Source organism: Mobula hypostoma, chromosome 16 (assembly GCF_963921235.1).
Source record: "Mobula hypostoma chromosome 16, sMobHyp1.1, whole genome shotgun sequence".
Lineage (NCBI taxonomy): Eukaryota > Metazoa > Chordata > Chondrichthyes > Myliobatiformes > Myliobatidae > Mobula > Mobula hypostoma.
The window spans coordinates 50,433,990-50,455,362 of NC_086112.1; the positions used below are offsets into that span (position 1 = coordinate 50,433,990).

The 21,373-nt window shown below is 37.6% G+C and overlaps 1 protein-coding gene across 1 annotated transcript in view; it reads right to left on the reverse strand.

Moving 5' to 3' along the window:
- Positions 1 to 249: 249 nt before the first annotated feature.
- sptlc1 (serine palmitoyltransferase, long chain base subunit 1) overlaps positions 250 to 21,373 on the reverse strand; it is a 38,076-nt gene continuing 16,952 nt past the window's right edge. Inside the window, exons 6-15 of the mRNA XM_063068942.1 lie at positions 21,109 to 21,241; positions 14,744 to 14,873; positions 14,547 to 14,636; positions 14,280 to 14,387; positions 11,274 to 11,369; positions 10,642 to 10,738; positions 10,141 to 10,195; positions 9,683 to 9,800; positions 6,325 to 6,398; positions 250 to 2,018 (exon numbers count right to left, since the gene is read on the reverse strand). Of these exons, the coding sequence (XP_062925012.1) occupies positions 1,925 to 2,018; positions 6,325 to 6,398; positions 9,683 to 9,800; positions 10,141 to 10,195; positions 10,642 to 10,738; positions 11,274 to 11,369; positions 14,280 to 14,387; positions 14,547 to 14,636; positions 14,744 to 14,873; positions 21,109 to 21,241 (995 nt within the window). The 3' untranslated portion in view covers positions 250 to 1,924. The remainder of the gene's footprint in view (positions 2,019 to 6,324; positions 6,399 to 9,682; positions 9,801 to 10,140; positions 10,196 to 10,641; positions 10,739 to 11,273; positions 11,370 to 14,279; positions 14,388 to 14,546; positions 14,637 to 14,743; positions 14,874 to 21,108; positions 21,242 to 21,373) is intronic.

The window sequence follows — 21,373 nt, forward strand, 5'->3', positions numbered from 1 at the left end:
GGAGGAGATTTTAAACTAATAATGTTCAATTCAAAAGTTATCAGCTTGCAAGCACCAGATTTTGCTGTTGGGTGACTAAAGCAATAAGCCAGAGCTGGTATACGATGACTGTAGGAAGAAGTGGAGACGGTAAAATTCTAATACAATATGCAAAGCCAAGTTATAACAACATTGTTTCATAATGAGAACAGTCACATATGTAATTTGAGTCAACATTGTGTTAAAATGATGTTTCAGACAGTATGCAGTACAGTATAATCTTTTTATTATGGTACATTTTGGTAAGAATAAAAAATGTATACAGATTTTTACTTGTGATATTTGGTTTTATTGTACAGCTGGCATGTCAACTGCAAGATTACAATGGTACCCATATTTTAACTCCAATGAAAAACACCAGTCGCAATTTCATATAGTGTTGTGCAATTTTCCAATGCACATGTACAGTGCAGTTATAAGCAGAGGTATATAACAAATGCATCTGTAAACAGACAAGCCTATCCAGTAGAGGGAAAAAAAATCAGTAGGAAAGACCTGATGTTCTGAGTCCTGGATAAAGAAATACAACAAATTTAACAATAAAAAACAGATTACAAAAATATCCTCCCCAGTCACCAAGAATACCTAATACTTTTGCTCTTTTCATTCGATTTTAAATAAAAATTTGGAGTAATTATTCCTACAGTTAGAGGCATTTGAAAAATCATGCACAGTTCTTGCACTTAGTGCTGCAAATCCTGTAAACCAATACTAAAATAGATGAAACCAACTTTATCTGAAAACAAACATTCTATAAATCTGAACAGCACAAAAATGTCATACTTTTCTGGATTTCCTACAAAATGATGCTGATAGTAACCTTCAATAACATTATATGACAAAACTGTAACTTTACTGTGCAAATTTCTGCATTACAGAAATATCAATGGGTGAACCAGAGACTAAAAGAAACACTGCAACATCCTGATGGAAACACACTAATCTGTTGAGAGGTGTTGCACATAGTATTACAGTAAGAAATGGATCAGTACATTGAAAGTGGCAGGGTCATGTCCATCTCTTCCCAGATTCCAATATATTTTACAATATTTTGAATAAGGAAAATAGCGAGGACTAATCTGCAGCCCAAATGGAGATGAGAAATTTAGCCACCCTTTCATGGAGGTTCACAAGTGAACTTTGAATATAATGACTGCATTATGACAGCTTGTCAGCATGGTTTTCCTGAGCCACTCTGATCCTACAATCTAGCTTCAATCAAATTAAGCCATTGCTGTCACATGGGTGATTACATAACCATATACTTTGTTTAAACTAAAAGTCTATTAACAACTATTAAGGTACCTTAATTCTAAAATAAAGGAGTAATAACTAAAAATAATTTAAGACTTGTCAAATAGGTTAATTTTTGTAATTGTGTGACAAACCAAATTTACATATAGCAGGAGAATTATCTTCTATAGTAATATTAATAAAGTTGGTAATCTTAAATAGGCAATGTATTCCAGCTCCATATACATCTTACGAAATCTTTATATCAATTTCTCATTAATACCAACTAGTTTCTTTAGAATATTTCTCTATATGCACAAAATTCTCACAAATATTGGAAAAATATGAAAAAAATAAAACAACATTTTGGACAAGAGATTTTTAGAGATGAAGCTATCCAGGTCCTCAGCTGGCCAAACTGAGATAATAATTTTTGTACTTACTTCTCAGACAAACGTACTCAGGTTTAAGTACAATATCCATCATTTTACAAAATGTGTCAAAAGTAAAATACATTAAATTCATTTACTGTGCATACTCATCTTTATTTTCAGTTTTGATGTCTTTCAGCACATTCTGCAAGTTCAGTCCTTTATGGCATGACATCCATGTCAGATTTCTAGTCCACAAAATAATCAAATATCAGATCATTCTATTGCAAGATGTGTTCTGATGCTTCCTTGATTAATGCTGCAGCTGTATCCAATTCTTCCTCCGTCAATTCTACCGAAACCACCACCCGAATACTGTGAAATTGAATTAAAACGCCATATTAGAATTTTCTGACATACAAGTTCATTTGTTTATGGAGCTAATTATATTTATACATAGTCATACAGAAATATCTTCTTTCATTACTTACGATCTTTAGGGTCGCCTGCTATTTGGATGGCTAAAAAGATCTAAGTTGAGTTTATTATCATATGCACAAGTACAGTAACGACCAGGTATAATGTAAAGCTTGCTTGCAGCAACATTACAGCCATGTAGGTTTAGACACATGCAAAATATAAACTATAGAAGACAATGAAGGGGGAAAAGAATTGCCAACTAAGGCATAAAGGCAAAAAAAAACAATCCAGGACGGATCCATGGTAATGCCAGAGATAATCTATAGTGTTCCGTTACTGAGGTAAAACTAGGCTTGTACAGCCACATACATTGCAGTTTTCCCAACCACTAGTCATCCCAATGCATTTTAAATGTAGTCTCTCTTGCAATGTAGGAAAGACAACAGACAAATTGTGCTCAGAAAATTCCACAAACAGCAACATGATAATGATTAGAAGATACTTCTGTGATATCAATTAAGAAATATTGGCCTGTTTATGCGTAACAGCTACCAAACTCATTGTTACATACCCATCTGACAGGAAAGATACATAAAGTTTCAGCGCTCCCTCAATTTCAGCTTGGAATTTTGTGGATAAGATCCTGGAATAGGTCTTAATCCAAAAATGCTTCTGGACTTGATGAATGAATATCATGTATGGAGTTGTTACCTAAACAACAATCAGACCAAACTGTTTGACTGACCAAGCTATGCAAGAGTCAAACTCTCTTACAAATGAACAATGGAACAAAAAACTGACACTATCTTCCATACTTGTAATAAAAAAAGAACAATTTCCTTCCACCTCCAAATTGTTTTCCTCTCTGAGATAGTCATGCTTTGTGACTCTAACTGTGGTATAGATTTTCCAATGTCTTCCTTTCCAGTGAGGAAATCCTATCATTTAATTCAGCTGGGCACTTACTTCCTAGTCAATTTCACTTACCCAATACAGTAATTTGCTAGCGCTCCCACATTTTCTGAAATATGGGAGTATTGAATTGAAAAACTCAAGACAATCTTCTGACTTCTTCAACAGCTTCACAACCCTCTCAAGGACACAGTATTTGAAACTCTGAACCTCTGTCAGAGCCTTTTTCACTTCATCCCAGCACTACTGAACCTTTAGTTAACTCTCAAACTCCTTATCTTTAAATCTTCACTACTTTTAAGATCCCTCCAAGAATACAATTTTTGATCTCGACTCCAGTTATCTTTCATAACTATCTGAGTGTACATGGGTTTAGTGGTTCACAATTGGCAAAACAGTTCACACCAGTTTCTACATTAAAAAGGTGCTATGTGCCATCTGCTGTTGCATTTGGAAAAAACAGCTCATCAACAAAGGTTTTGAAAGGATGACTCCAGCCAAAGATTTGAGTTCAAAGCCTTTAACAAAGCAATTGAGAATCTGTATAACTGCAAGACTGCCTGTGATTTTTGATACTAAAACAAAAATTACTACTCATCTGTAGCAAATAATGATATTTTTTGAATTTTAAAAAAATCCTTTCCATGAATATAATGCACTACTGGGAGAGCAAATGATTCAGCATAGTATTCTCTTCCACAGTAATTTTGAAAAAGCAAACAGTGCATAACATTATTGAATACTGGTAGGGCATTCCAAATCCAGTTTCCTTCTGTCATAAGACCAGTAAATTCAGAGCAAATTTAAAATATTTTACTTAATTAATTATTCATACATGGCAAACTATCACAAGAGTGCTGTCAAAGAAGAATTAACGTGATCCACACTAGTGGATATTAAGACAGATGACTAAAAGTTTGATCAAAGTTATAAGGGGCACCTTACTGGGAGAAAGAGATACAGAGGCAGGGAGACTCTATGAGTATTTCAGAGCTTAATTGGTAGTATGGCAGGGCTCAACCAGGTATCATCAGTACACATGTAGAATCTGACACTGTATTTATCGATGATGAAACTGTGATGTACCACACTTGGAAAGCAATGAAGAATTAAAATTTCGAGAATATATCTGAAACTAATGATCTACCACCATGAATAGAAGTCCCAAGGATTTACCAACAGCAAAGCAAACTCATGCAGAAAGTAGTAGAGCTTCTACTACATTAGTACAAGTCCAAGTCACTCCAGGCCTGTGTGGAGTTGGTAGTGCTTAACAAGGAATGAAAATTAGTTTCCGTATGTGGTAAAAAGGGGAAGATTCACCTATCTGCCCACCCCACCACCTTTATTTGTTTTCACGCTCTATCTTCCTTTCCAACTGTCTAAAATCACAAAAATATGAATGCAAAATGATAACACTAAAGACTGCAGATGCTTGAAGCTGGAGCAACACATAATCTGCTGGAAGAACTCAGCCAATCGAGCAGCGTCAGTGGAAGGACGAAATTGTCAATGTTCTGAGCCAAAAACCTGCATAAGAACTGAGACTAGAGAGTTGAGGTGGCCAGCATAGAGAGGAGAAGGGGAGGGGCGAGAAAGCATTCTAAGATGATTGGTAGACTGAGGAGGGATAGAGGAAGCCAAAGATAGACAGGCCAGTGTGGGAATGGGGAAGGGATGGAGAGGGCTATTAAAATGATTGGCAACTAGGAGCTTGGAATGGCCACTGACATTGACGTATCCTCCCTCATTACTATCCAGGAACCTAAACTGTCCTTCCAGGTGAAGCAAAGGATCACATGCGCCTCTTCCAACCTTATATCTACATTTGGTGCTCCTGATGTGCCCTCCTCTACACTGGTGATACCAAGTGGAAACTCAGCAGCCATTTTACAGATGACCTATGGTCAGTCCACCAAGGCCATCCCAAGCTCCCAGTTGCAGTCTCTCCATTTCCACACGAACCTTTCCATTCTTGGCCTTCTCTAGCCCAACACAAACTACAGGACTAAACTTATATCTTGCATGGGTAGTCTACACCCCAATGTCATGAATATTGTTTTCCCAATACTAGGTAACTCCCAACAGATGGAGACACACATATTCAGGTCAATCCATGATACAAATACATAGCAGTACAAGCTGTGTAAATGGAAACAATTAAAAATGGTTATTCCGATTAAGTAAATAGTTAAACTGAATTTTAGTGCAGCCAAGTGTACAGTCTGGGCTTCTTATACAAAGAACAACTAATGGTTATAAGTTTATCCTACAACTATAGAGAACCTTTGTCAAACTAGGAGAGGGTGTGTTCAGCCTTGGTGCCAAGCATGGTATGGATATACTGGCCTTGGAGGAAATGCAACACAGGAAGACAGGTACACGAGAAATCTGAGACAGAAAGAGGCTATTTTGTTCTTCATGCACTCTATACACTTAACCTGATATTTTTTTACTCCTGTATCAACTTCCTGCAGTAAGTATATGTCTGTTGTTTACCTTAATATCTAAATATCTAGATTTAATTAGAAAGACACCTGGTCCAATGATTATTCTGTGTGGAGAACTTTCATAAATAATTGCTATACATTCCTGCAATTTTGATAACTGTATCAGCTATAACTTAAAAAATGTTACAAGGGGAGTTGACTGATACTGATATTAAAGGGTAACTGATGCATACAGTGGAAAGACTCTATTTTTATCAGTAATGAGACCAAGGCTAGAGGAAATATAAGTGATCTAATATTAGTGATCTAATCAGCCATTTGTTAGAGAGTAATCTGACCTACTGACTCAATGGCTTGCTTCTGTGATATACTAGCTATGAAATACCATGTGATGTATTGAACTTTATTCTGTCAAGAGTGGTTGATGATAGGTCAAATGTGAATTTTAAATGTAATTTGAGGATATATAGAGATAAGCCATGAATATACAGAATAGGGGGGACAGGCTTAAGGAACTAAATGAGTTAGCCGTCTTATTGTGAACTGCGTGCTCACGGAGATGCATTTGAGCTAGGTTCAAGGACAAGAAAAAGATTGACATGGCTACCTCACTTCGCTTTTAAAACACTAAAATGAAATGTTGGCATTTAAAGAGATCTCAAAGATACCATTTCTTGGTACTCAACAGTATGTTTTGTTTCAATGTTGTTCTTATAGAAACAGATAGGAGGTAGTATGTTGATCAGCCTTACCCTGGTTCACTGAAAATAAGAATTTGAAAACAAATGAAACAAAAAATAAGATAAAAAAGGGAAGGAACTCCTAAGAAGGTGGCAAAAAATGCTGTGAAAACAAGCAGGTAGAGATCAGATTTTTATTACAACAAATACAAGATTTACCTGGGTGGAGGCAAAACCTTTTCCTCCTTGTCCAAATAATGTGCTCGAGTTAATGCAATCCCACGATTCAAACACTTTAAGAGAAAAATGATTAAAACTGTATTGTAATAAAAAGTATTTAACATCCTTGTAGCAATATATTTTATGAAATCTTATATTAATATAAATTCACTAAGTTTACAGCATAATTTTAAATGTTAGTTCCAACCTGCGTAAAATACACTAATATAACAAAATAATATTTTTAAGTACAGATTAAGAACCCCTTATCCAAAATGTTTGGGGCCAGAATATATAATGAGATAGCTTGGGATCACCATCATTACCGACTGAACTTACGTGCTACTAGTGAGCAGTCTTTGTATTACATTTGCTCAACAGTAAAATTAGTTGCAAGAAAAAGTTTTGTGAACTCTTTGCAATTACCTGGTTTTAGGCATTAATTACTCATAAAATGTGGTCTGATCTTCATTTAAGTCACAATAACAAACACAACCTGCATAAACTAATAACAAATAATTGTACTTTTCATTGAATACATTCTTTAATGATTCACAGTCAAGGCTGGAAAAAGTATGTGCCCCTTGTATTTAATAAGTGGTAGAACCTCCTTTAGCAGCAATAACCTCTACCAAATATTTCCTGTAGCTGCTGATTAGACTTGCACAATGGTGAGGAGGAATTTTAGGCCATTCCTCCACACAAAACTGTTTCAGCTCATCAATATTTCTTGGACACCTTGCACGAACAGCCCTCTTCAGGTCATGCCACAGCATCTCAATTGGGTTAAGGTCTGGACTCTGACTTTGCCCTTTCAAAACACCAATGTTCTTTTTAAACTATTCTGCTGTTGATTTACCCTTGTGTTTCAGATCATTTTTTTTGTTGCATCATCCAACTTCTATTAAGCTTCAGGTGACGGACCGCTACCCTGACACTCTCCTGTAAAATGTCTTGATATAATTTTGAATTCATAGCTCCCTTAACAATTGCAAGCTGCCCAGGTCCTGAGGCAGCAAAGCAGCCCCAAACCATGATGCTCCTTCCACCATGCTTCACAGTTGGGATGAGGCTTTTATGTTGGTTTGCAGTGCCCTTTTTCCTCCAAACACACTGGCATGTATTTCTGCAAAAGTTCAACTTCTATTTCAACTATCCACAGAACATTGTCCCAGAAGCGTTGTAGAACATCCAGGTAGTGTTTTGCAAACTTGAGACGTGCAGCAACGTTTAATTTGGAGAGCAGTGGTTTCCCTCCGTGGTGTGCTTCCATGAACACCATTCTTGTTCAGTGTTTTTCTTAGAGGACACGAACAGAGACCTCAGCAAATCCTGGAGATTTCTGCAGGTGTTTTGCTGCTACGTTTCGGTTCTTTTTTTTTTAACTCCTTCAGCATTTGATTGGAACACCTGACCCCAAATAGCTTTTGTAGAAGGCATTACCCCAGAGGTTCACTTTTTTTTTTGAACTTAAGACTGTGTTTGTTTAAATGGTGTACTCAGTATTGACAGGAATTACTTGTTTCTATGTTATTAGCTTAGGCAGTTTGTGTTTGTCCATTATGTGACTTAAAAGAACAGAGCACATTTTATGAGTAATTAATGCACAAAAACAGGTGACTGCGAAGGGCTCACAAACTTTTTCTTGCAATTGTAGCTGGAATCACCATAATTTCTGACTCTGAGTTTATGTGCTATGGGTAAGCAGTCTTTGTCTTACACTAGTTCATCGCACAGTAGTAATAATAAATACTTTATTGATCCCTAGTGGCAGATTCTTTCGTTACAGCAGCAACATTTAGAAACACACTTAGTTGTGTGCAGACTTAACTAATAATAAAGTACAAAATAATATACAGAATAATTATTTACCAATGTGCAATAATTTGCAATAACATGTAATTATAATGTATGAAATAATAAAACAGAGACTGTTGTATTATGATGTGCTTTGTCCTGTCACAGAGATGAACTGTTAAATGTAATTATTGCATTTAGTTGGAAAGATTTTCTGTAACAATCCTCATGACAGTGGAACTGAATGAGTCTGTTCGAAAATATGCTCTGCTACTTATTCAGTAGATCACAGAGAGCATATGCCAGATTGTTCATAATAGATAACAGTCTGCTTAGTGACTATCTCTCCATTACTAACTCAAAAGAGTCCGGGTTGTAGCCAAGGATCCAGCCTTTCTGATGAGTTTATTTAGTCTTTTTGCATCACCAGCACCATTGCTGCTCCCCCAACATTAAGAAATAAAAATAGGAACTGAACAGTAAAAAATATTACATACCATTAATATAAAGAAAATATAATGTGTGCAGGGTAACAAAAGCATCATGACAGCATTGGGAGAGAATACTTGAATCAACTGTTGAGCAACAACAAGCAAAGGCAGGTTTTCCATTCTCCAACTACGATGCCATGTTTTGATTAAAAGGTTTCAGTACACTGTATTTGTATTTTTTTAAGGTTTTATGTAAGGTATAAAAACAATCAACTTGTAGACTTGTTCTGGTGTTAAGAGTTTCATCAGCAACACTTCTATAATTTAATGCCATTCTGTACAGTACAAACACAATCAGCATTGTAGACTTGTTCCAGTGCTAGATTTTCGTGATCAACAGACACTTTAAAAATTTAATGCTGTGCCTTTTTTTAAATTTTCTGCAACCAGTCTGCTGAATATTCACAATTACCTACAATTTTCAGTTCATTGTGATAGATCTTTTGATTGTTTCATCATCAGCACACCATTAAGTGGCATATGTTCACCCTGACACTAATGATACATGACGGAGATCTTAATTTTTCGCTTTATGCAAAGCTTTTCTATTTTTCATTAACTTCTGTTCATTACAGTTGTGAGGTCATTCTTCAGAACTGTCTGGTGTGCAGAGACCTGTGCATCATCTGGAAACCTTCCCGGTATCTTGTGTAATTTTTCAGATGTGAAATCACGTCAGCACTCTAAAAAAATTTAGATTTCGGAGGTTTTCAGATTTTGTTATTTCAGGAAAGGGATACTCAACCTGTACTAATTTAATTATCAATTATTCTTATGAAGTACCTCGTCTGTGCTCTCATACCTAAACTCAAAGATGACCACCTTAACTTGACATGTGTAGAAGTCAAACATCATAAAACCCCATTTTATTAGTAATGGTCACGACAGTGTCTGTTTGGCAATGACTACCGTAAACAGTAACGATCAGATCAATAAAATTTTAGGAAATCAAAAATCAAGAAATCATTTATGATTTACTATAATTCTTTATTGTTGCGAAATATATCACATAAGATAGTGCCCAGGTTATTTTATTAGAAATGAATTAAGATTCAAAACGAGATACTCACATAATCGACAATCTCCTGCAATAATTTGACATCATTCTCTCGTGATCCTCTGCTTCTTGTCAGCTGCAGATGAATAGCTGGAGAAAATGAATCACCAACAACTTTCAAACCAGGGATGCTGCAATTAAAAAATGTAGATATTAAATAAACCACCATAACCTCATCATGCAATCATTTGAAATGCCAAAAGATGAAGCAAAGTGTTATAGAATAATTAATTAACATCAATGATTCAACCACACCTCTATAAAGTTCTACATTATGTTCAGTTCTGCCCATTTGATCAGATTTTCACTGTATCAGGCAGTATTGGGTTTAAACCCCTACTCAATTGTGGAGGTAAAATGATAAACAAAAAATAGGAAAAGTAGCTACACAACCAACATGCTGAAGACTAAATATAACCAGTTGTCAAAACACAATACACATTAACAGTTTGATAATAAATATGCACTTACCCCTGTAATGCCCAATGAATTCGGTGACACTTTTGTCTTAATAATCTGAAAATATCTGCAAAACATTTTAGGAATTTGTATCTTAAGTTACCAGAAGCAATGCAAATCACAATTATTTAAACATCTAAAGCAGATATAAAACTTCACAATAAATTGTGTGCAAATATTTTATTCATAAAAATAAAAATCATTTTCTGGTGTTCTGTGCACAACTTCCTGCTGCCAACATAGATAATTTACCCAGGATGCCTTGAAGTACAGCAGCTACGGACATATATGCACAGCACGGTGATGATTTAACTTGATTTCTATAGGAAAAACGGAATTTACAGTTGATGTTTTCTTTTCACAATACAGATGGAATTAGAAGTTAAAGAGGACTGTGAACAAGATAAATCAATGGTATATCAATTAAACCATGGTACTCCAACAATTAGTGCTGTTAGGTAACAAATTTTGAAGAATTGGTTCTTTGTACCTTAGAGTTGATAACTTAAATACCTGGGTCATCTGTCATTATCTTTAGAGCCTCGATAGCAGCAGAGGCAAGCATAGGTGGCAATGATGCTGAGAAACAATAGCCTTGTCCAGAGAGCCGCTGAGATTAAAACAGTACAAGCATTAACTGAACTGCATCGTTAGCAGGCTTTTCTCAAAAGTATGATGAATAAACAAACCCACTGTTATAAAATTAACAGATGATGCACATTTAACTAAAATGGATTCTGTAGGTGCTTGCTGTATTTCATAAGGAGACCAAAGAAAGAACTTGGATCTTCTAGCAAAATGCAGCAAGTACCGTGTTTAAGCTAAATGTAAACAATACTTCCTTTTGGAGGATTATGCCCTGGAAATTTCAAAGGGAACAAGAAAGAATTTTGTTTTATATAAAGCTAGAGCTTGTACTTCATATAATAAATTTAACAATAATGACTTAAGAGATCAGTTTGCTTACACTTTCCTGCACATTTTCTTCCCAACTGGGTACTGCTAAGTCACTTAAGTAAATCCTCTTTATAAATGAAGATAGACTTGTGGTGATATTTATTTGACTGAGCTGAGCCTTGGGAATTGGCATTGGGGGGAAAAAATAGGCAGTTCAACATATAAGCTACCCAATGATCAATACATACCTGATGATCAATAACAAAGGATCTTCCACAGCAGAATCCACCAATGGAAGCCAAGGAGTTCTCCATATTTGCACTTATAAGGTCAATGTCATCAATCTGTTGTATTTTGGTTGGTAGAAGAAAATGTTGAATTATTTTTATTTCACAAAATTCCACACCCCCTAATAGGACCTATTAGGTGCCATTGAAATCTCTCCAGGTAGGAGAATGACTAATTACCTACTGTAGGTCAACATAAAGGAACTTCTATTGCAGGAGTATTAGACTCTTTTCTCAGGATCTTTGCAAAGTTGTCAATCCTCATTTACTGGTTTTCCATTGAGATGGTGGGTCGGGTTGTCATAAAGTCGTAGGAAAGTACAGCACAGAAACAGGCCCTTCAGCCCATCTAGTCCGTGTCAAACCATTTAAACTGCCAAATCCCATCCCATTGACCTGCACCCACACCATAGCCCTCCAAATCCCCCAAATCCAGTTCATGTGAGCTATTTAAATTGACTAAGGGACTTAGTAACCATTTCAGATTAATCTTATCCATGTTGGTACAGGACAAGAGTTAACTACATGCGGGACTATGAGACTAATTAGACATTTCAAAAGAGCAGCAAAACAAAATGGTGTTACAAATGGCAGCCATCTGCACTGCTTGATTCTAAGTCTACTTCACAAGAACATAAAACTCTCCTCTTTTATGCCAGCTACTCAGATCCTACTTAAAACAATTTAGCTACTTCCTCTTTAAAAATCTGCAATAACCAAGGCAGAAAATGTGAGAACAGAAGATTGTTTTCACTACAAAATATTAACAAACAATTAATTATCTGGTTGTTTGCTCAATGGACAATTATACTAGGTTTATACACTCAGTAGCCACTTTAATAGGCACCTCATATCTATTATACCTAATAAAGTGGGCACTGTGTGTATGTAAATGGACTTCTGCTGCTGCAGCCTATCCACTTCAAGGTTTGACGTGTTGTGCATTCAGAGATACACTTCTGTACACCAGTGTTGTTATGCATGGTTATTTAAGTTACTGTCGCCTTCCTGTCAGCTTGAACCAGTGTGGCCATCCTCCTCTGACTTCAACCAAAGAGCTGCTGCACACTGGATGATTTTTGTTTTTCACATCATTCTCTGTAAACTCTGGAGAATACTGTGTGTGAGAATCCCAGGAAATAAGCAATTTCTGAGATACTCAAGCCACTCTATCTGGCACCACAATCATTCCACGATAAAAGTCACTAAGATTACATTTCTTCCCCATTCTGATGTTTGATCTCAACAACAACTGAACCTCCTGACCATGCCTGAATGCTTTATTCATTGAATTACCGCCACATGATTGGCTGATTAGACATTTGCCTGGTTTGGGGAGCATGCCTTATGAGAATAGGTTGAGTGAACTCGGCCTTTTTTCCTTAGAGCGACGGAGGACGAGAGGTGATCTGATAGAGGTGTATAAGATGATGAGAGGCATTGATTGTGTGGACAGTCAGAGGCTTTTTCTCAGGGCTGAAATGGCTAGCATGAGAGGGTACAATTTGAAGGTGCTTGGAAGCAGGTACAGAGGAGACATCAGAGGTAATTTTTTTTACGCAGAGAGTGGTGAGTGCATGGAATGGGCTGCTGGCGACGGTGGTGGAGGCGGATACGATAGGGTCTTTTAAGGGACTCCTGGACAGGTACATAGAGTTCAGAGAAATAGATGGCTATGGGTAACCCTAGGTAATTTCTAAGGTAAGGACATGTTCGGCACAGCTTTGTGGGTTGAAGGTCCTGTATTGTGCTATAGGTTTTCTATGTTCCTATTGCACCCTGAACCTCAAGGCGTGCCTCAAGGCTGTGTGCTAAGCCCTCTACTGTACTCCCTTTTCATCAATGACTGCGTTCCTGTGCATGGTTCTAATTCCATAACCAAGTTTGCAGACACCACCACGGTGGTCGGCCTGATCAGAGGGGATGACAAGACTGCCTACAAGGACGAGGTCCAGCACCTGACCGCGTGGTGTGCCGACAACAACCTGGCCCTTAACACCCAGAAGACCAAGGAGATCATTGTGGACTTCAGGCATGCTAGGAGCCACATTCATGTCCCGTCTATATCAACGGAGCTGTAGTGGAGTGTGTATCAAGCTTCAAATTCCTTGGTGTTCACATTTCCGAGGATCTCACCTGGTCCCTGAACTCCTCCATCCTGATCAAAAAGGCACAACAGCGCCTTTATTTCCTGCGAAGCATCAAGAAAGCTCACCTCTGTCCCAGGATACTGACAGACTTTTACCGCTGTACCATTGAGAGCATACTCACCAACTGCACCTCAGTGTGGTATGGCAATTGTCCCATATCAGACCGCAAAGCACTCCAGCGTGTGGTGAAAACTGCCCAGTGGATTATCGGCACCCAATTGCCCACCACTGAGAACATCTACCATAAACACTGCCTGGGCAAGGCGAGAAGCATTATCAAGGATGCATCTAACCCTAACCATGGACTTCTTAACTCTCCTCCCATCTGGTAGGCGTTACAGGAGCCTCTGCTCCCTCACCAGCAGGCACAGGAAGAGCTTCTTCCCTGAGGCTGTGACCCTGCTGAACCTCACATCACAGTGCTAAGCGGTATTGCACCCATATTGTACTGTCTCAGTACTTTTATATTTGTGTGCTGTAGCACTTTTTATTCCCAGTTATTTTATAAATAACACTATTCTTTGCATTTCTGGTTAGATGCTAACTGCATTTTATTGGCTTTGTATCTGTACTCGGCACAATGGCAATAAAGCTGAATCTAATCTAATTAACAAGCCAGTATACAAAAAAAAGTGGCTGAGTGTATTTACATATTCTCTTCAATTAAACAGAAATCAACTCTCATTATGGCATGGTAGGATTTCAATTCTATCATCTCTGGATTTTACAGCAGCAATTTAGTTTAGAAGTTGTTTACCAACGTGATCACTATTATACCCAATTTGCAAATTACCTAATATAATAAAAGAATACTTACATTCACCCCGAAGTGTTCAGTTACTCCTCGTCCATGCTCTCCTAGAACCCCAAAGGACAAGCTTTCTTCTAAGAATATTCGAACTTTATATTTATATTTTAGTTTGACCTGGATAATAAGGGACACAATAGGATATTTTAAAACCTTTTGAAGTCATCCCATTAGAAGGTTCAAGAAGCAATCAAAATGTACAAATGTTTTCAGTTGAGTCTATTACTTCCTTGCTCACCAGTTAACTTTAACATTCCCTTTACATCTTTCACTTACCAGTTCTGGGAGAGGACAAATATATCCTGTGTTCATGTATAGTCCTTCCACTAAAAGAAATCGTCTGGTTACTCGAGCTTTACGAGGATTCTTGAAAAATAATTTATTTGGATGTTTAAAATACATTCAGCAAAAGACGAATAATGTTTAAAACAAGGTTATTTTACTGAATTCCAATGGGCTTAGAAATATCTCACTTTTTGATCCTCAAGTTCCTGTTCTTTCAGTAGCCGCTCCAAGTCATCCATATCATTGTGCTTAAAATATTTGATGTTGCTTCGTGAAGCTTGCAAGCCCTTTTGAATAGAAAAGCATGCAGCTTCATCCCTGTAAAAACGAGTTAAAAGAATTAAAGTACATCAAATCCTTTAAGTGCACAAAATCCAAAATGTTTTATGACAAACATCGCAATCAAAGCAACTAAATTAATAAATTAGTTTTCCTGTCAAATTTATGTTCCTACTCATTCTGGCTTAATTCTGCACAGTTCACTTCCCTTACTGCCACCAACTTGATTGATATTTGTGAAAAATAAACTGCTTGATCCATTTACAATGACTCACAATAATAACCATCCAAGGATTTCAGATTAAACTTTTATGTTTATTTAAGCCCCACTGCAGATGATATCAGACAGAAATTATTTAGAGACGCTATCATTGCTGATTAGATGACCAGAAATAACAAGGTCTCCGAGCACTCTGGATTAATAAATTGTTATGTGGTTTTAGTTCATGTTCCTCTTATTATTTTGGCTCAAAGTTCAGGCCAGTTTCTGGCAGAATACAGCATCTTTATCACAACTAAAAATTATGAAAATCTGTAGTGAATTCATAAAAAGGAAATGTCTCCCTCCTGGAAAATAATAATCTGATATTTTGTCATTTTGTCACTATCTTGTGCAATATAAGGATAGGACAATTAATTAAGTGCATATAAAATTAATAAATTCTCAAAATAAAAAGCAGCAGGATCTGTAAAAAAACCACAACCAGCAGGTGAAAGTAGAACTTTATCTCAAGCTGCCTAACCTATACTTCCAATATTTTACTCTTTTATAAATTTCTGATCTCCAGCATCTGCAATAGCTTTTCTCTTAATTAACGAAAACAAGTTTTAACATGCCATTCTAGAGTATAAATTCCGTATTTGGAATGAACATATCCAAAAAAATTACAAATTAAACAAATTTGTTCTCACAATAATTTTCAAATAAATTCTGGTGGCAGGGCAGCTCAAAGGAGATAAAAATCAGTCTCACTCAACCATAGGATGCCACATACAACACAGGAGGTCCTTCACTCCACCACATCTGTGCTGGTCATCAGTTACACTTTTGCACTAATTCCATTCATCAGCATTCATCCTGTAACTTACTATGGAGTTTCAAGTACTCATCTAAATACTACTTACATGTTGTGAGTGGCTACCTCAACCCTTCAGACAGTACATTACAAATTTTAACCGCTCCTCAGCTGAAGATTTTTATTGTAAGTCTCTTCCTCCTTTAAACCTAGCTCTCTGGTTATAGACAGCTCTCCTACTGGGAAAAAAAAACTCATTATCCACCTTCTCAATAACCCTTATAGTTGAAACACTCCATCCCAGGCAACATCTTGGTGAATTTCCTCTGCCAACTTCCACAGGGCAAGCAACTTTTGATCTAATTAATAATACAACAGAGTCACAATGTCACATAGCAATGAAAACTGACAATCCATCCAAATCAAGTTCAACTTTCAGCAATTGGCCCATAGCCTTCTGTGTAAGGCTATACGTTCCTTCAATGCTGTCACTGACTGCTTCTATCATTGTCCCAGGAAGGATAGTTCAGTTATTCCCCACTCTCTTCGCTATAAAAGTCCTTCTAAATCATTCAACCTCACTCCAAATTTACATTCTCTAACTCATTGTTTCCCAAGGGGGTGACTAGATGTCCTACGGGGGTGCTGGGGGGGTGCGTTCTAGGTTCTTGCGGGGTAGGGAAACAGTAAGTGGCACCCTAACTTGAGGCATGAGACCTGACTGACCATTAGCAGAGCAGGAACTTCCAAAAAAAAAGATGAGGCACTGGAGCACAGGAAGAACCATGGCTCTGCAGTGAGCATTCGCCTTCACAATGCATCTGAAACTCAGCAATCTCATCCGACCTGACCAACCAAACAGACATTATCGGGGGTGCATAAATTAGCATCCAGGGTGCCCAATAGTTCCCTTGACTTGCGGTACGGAATGAGTTCATGCAATTTAACAATTGGCAAGTCAAGTACGCCCTTTCAACTTTCTCTACAGATCTACGGAAAACAGGTTATGCAACAATACAGTGCTGGCCAGAACTAAACAGTGAAATAGAGCCAATCAGTGAACCTGCAGACCCCAAGTATTCCTCTTGAGGTGTTCAAAGCAACCTCAGATTCATATGTGTGGTCAAGAACCATCTTTAGGGATTATAAGACCTTATGTGATTGGTCAATCATGCTAACTGGGATAGTATAAAGGTAGCTTGCCGAACACCAGCAAGATTGAACTTCTAATCTGAATCCTTGTCAACATAATTTTCGCTGACATGATCGTTTTGATCTTTGCACTGCCATTACTTTGCATGCTGCTGCCAACGTTCCATCTGTGTCAACTCACTGCCGTCATCAAAATCCAACAGACATTCCCAGTTTGTGTTCTTTTTTTAATTTAGCCCCGTTAATGATGGATACATACATACAGTGCGGTCTCTGAGTCTGAAGGCAGTGAAGCCTTGAATTCTAATCCTGCTGAGAAATGAAAACTACAGAAAGTGCATCAATACAATGTTACACACCTGGAGTATGGTTTTATCCCATTCCCATCAGATCAGCAACACCCCAAGAGTCTCATTTGAAATGCTGTACTGTCTAATGAAACCGTAAAACCAGCAAAACTGCAGGGACATTTCTGTAAGACACCCTGAAAAGGCTACTTATGGTATTACTCAGTTTCAAAAGATGAAAGAAGCATTTGAAAAGTGCTGCACACTCAAGTCATTTGCCAAGAAAGCTAAAAATGACCTTGACAGTGGTCTCACTGCTTCTTATAACATTTCCAAAATGATAAAGTGTGGAAAAACTCATATTTGATGAAAAATTAATAATGCCTGCTATATCAAAAGTGCTCACCAGTGTTCTCAAAATGGATACCAGTATTTTAAAATCAATTCCTCTGAGTAATAACTTTGTAGCTCATCGTATTGATGAAATGAGTGAAAACATTGAAAACAGAGCTACAAAAAACAGAATTTGGGACACAACTGGATGAGTTAACTGTGCGAGACAACGCGGCATTGCTAATGGCATTTGTACTAATTATTAAATATGGAAAAGTTTATGAAGAGATTCTCTTGTTAAAAAGTTAAAACAAATATCAATGGAGAATCAATCTACGACGAGCTCAAAATGTATACTGAGGATAAAAGTATTCCATTTGGAACATGATTCCTTGTGCAACAGATGAAGCACCATATATGACAGGTCACCATGCTGGTTTAGTGGTCTTCATGAAAAAAGAAATTACAAGTCTGTTTGCAATCCATTGTGTAATTCATCATCAACATCTCGCAGCCAAAAACCTCAGCCAGTGACCTCTGTTCAAGAATAACTCTTGTAATATCTGCTATCAACAATATTAAAGCTCATCCATTAAATAAAAGAATATTTTGCCAGTTATGTCAAGGTAGTAATGAAGAGTTTGAATGCTCGCTTCTTCACACTGAAATGTGTTGGCTGTCAAAAGGCTGCTGCTTAAAATGATTCTTTGATCTTTTTGACACCGTGGTTGGATTTTTGCTGAAAGTTGACAAGAGCTTTGAAACAAGATTGAACTTCTATGTAGAGATGTGGCATTCCTAGCAAATCTGTATGACAAAATGAACATTCTAAATATGAAACTGCAGGGTTAGAATTTCAATTTAATCCAGGCAAAAAGTGCAGTGTCCACTTTTATCAGAAAATTGGAAATATATTAGCAAAATACTGGGCGAAGAATCACCATCAAGAGAAAATCTTCAGTTGCTCACAGCAACACACACAAAATGCTGGAGGATCTCAGTAGACCACGCAGCATCTATGGAAAAGAGTAGAGTCGATATTTCCGGGCGAGACCCTTCATCAGGACTCAAGTTTCCCAGCGTGGAAAGTATGGCACTCTCACAAATGGTGATTTGCAAGAGTACTGCTTATACCTGCAGTTACTGAAGAATTTTCAGAATTGATTCAAGGATTTGAATGATCTGGAAATTCCAGACTGGGTAATTAACCCACTTCTTTGCAAGATGAAAGAAAAGGAAGAGAACTTGCAAGAAGAAATCAGTGAAATTCAGAAAGATGAAGAAACAAAAATGCTTTTCCAAAATGTCAGCTTTTGTGGTATGTGGCTACACTATCATATGAAGTTTCCAGGTCTTTGGAGAAGAGCCAAACTGGTGTTCATTGCATTTACATCCTCCTACCTTGTTGAAAGAGGCTTCAGTGCAGTGAAACACATACCCACAAAAAACAGAAACTACTTGGACATTGTTACATCAGAGGACTTGAGGCTTTTGCTTTCACAAGTTGAACCAGATACTTCAACTCCTGCTAAAAACCATCAAGCTCAAGGATGACAATGATATTGAAGCAAGTATACAGCACACAGGTATTGTATCAGATGGGTTTAAAAGACAAATAACAATTTAAAGCAGAATCATTTTTCGCATGTTAACAAATGGTAGACATGTTTTTACACTGTAGGGGGTGCCAGAAAACATACTGCGCCTAAGACAGGCGTTGGCAAGTATGAAAGCGTTTTAGGGGGCATTGGCAAGTATGAAAGTGCTTTAGGGGGTGCTGGGCTAAAATAAAAAGGTTGGGAAACACTGCTCTAGCATAATTTACCCCAGTAAATGGTTCCAGTAGTCTACCACATCAATACCCCTCATGATTTTATATCAGCGGTCCCCAACCACTGGGCCATAGACCGGTACCGGGCCGCAAAGCATGTGCTACCAGGCCGCGAGGAAACCTTTCCTCATTCTCTGTCACAGCCACTGTTGAGCTTGAACACATGCGAGGTCATTACCCCCGTGTCATCCGTGTCAGCGCAGGAAGGAGATCAACTCCTCGAGGAGCTTGCACGTGACGGCAGGCTGAAAAGTATGTTTGACATAACATCTCTGCCGGCATTCTAGATCAAAGTCAAGGCTAAATATCCTGAGTTAGCCACGAAAGCACTGAAAACGTTGCTTCCACTTCCAACATATCTCTGCAATGAATGCAACAAAAACAAAACTGCGGAACAGACTGGACATAAGGAACCCCCTTCGAGTATCGCTGTTTCCCATCACCCCTCGATAGGACCGTCTTGTTGCAGGGAAACAAGCCCAGGGCTCCCACTGATTCAGCGATATTGGTGTGTTGCAATGATTTTATATGTTCATATGGGGAAAATATGTGCTGTGTGTTTAATATCCAAACGTTACTTAAAATTTTATGATGCTATTGACTTATAAGTGACTTATATAACCATATAACAGTTACAGCACGAAAACAAGCGATCTCTGCCCTTCTAGTACATGTCGAACGCTACTCTCACCTAGTCCCACCAACCTGCACTCAGCCCATAACCCTCCATTCCTTTCCTGTCCATATACCTATCCAATATTTCTTTAAATGATAATATCGAACCTGCCTCTACCACTTCTACTGGAAGTTCATTCAACACTTACTTCAAGCTCCCCTGATAATTGACTTATCACTATATTCATGCGAGGAAAATAGGCGCTGTGTGTTTAATATTTAATTCGTTAGATGAACCCTTTTAGAAACAAAATTGAGTGTATTAGCCACTTATCACCTATATTCCGGTCATGATTAACACCCCCACCCAAACAGAATCGCCAAGGACGATTTGTAGGGAAAAATATCGGCACGTACACACATGTGCACATAGGTGCCCGCGCAAGGCTTCATGGTCAACGTTGTCTTTCTCGGGGTAAACACAACGTATTTGACTGCTACTCTTGTCCATTGGCAACCTTACCCGCCCCCGCCCCCCCCCATCCGCAAGAATATTGTCCATATTAAACCGGTCTGCAGTGCAAAAAAGGTTGGGGACCCCTGTTTTATATGCATTAATCATGTCCTGCCTAATCCTTTTCCACTTCAGAGAAAACAGACCTAGCCTTTTCAGTCTCTGCTCATAACCAAAAGAAGTTTAACCGTTCTCTAATTTACATGTTAGTAAATAGAGTGTGCTGGTCACTTCATCTATTTCCATCATAAAGCTCTACACAATAACCTGAAAAGTCGTATAGAAATTTGCCTGAACTTCAGAGTAAAGCACAATTGAGTTATGGAAGGAACTTATGTGGAGCTTCATTGAGCAAAGATGTCAAATTACACTTCCTTCAAATCTCATTACCACAAGTCTAAATGAAGTTGTAGTTTTTAAGATCCATCAATAATTGCTTTGTTTCTCTCATTCTAGTCTGTTGGGGGGAAGAATATCATTTACTTACAAGCAATATTAAGTTTGAATTGAATAGGAAAAGACTTACACAAAGACAAGATCTCCTCTCTTTGAGTATGCTGGAATGGCACTGGCTATTGTGGCAAATCCATATGAATAAATAATAGCTTCTTCTGTTCCCATAAACTTAGCAATTCTGTCTTCCAATTCTAAATGAACATCTGAAAAAAGAATAAAATACTGGTAAGCATATCCTTAAATGTGAAATTATGACCAACTTACAATACATTGAAACAATTTGAAGACTTTACAGGAGCAAAAGCAGGACGGATTTTAAAAAAACAAATCTTGTT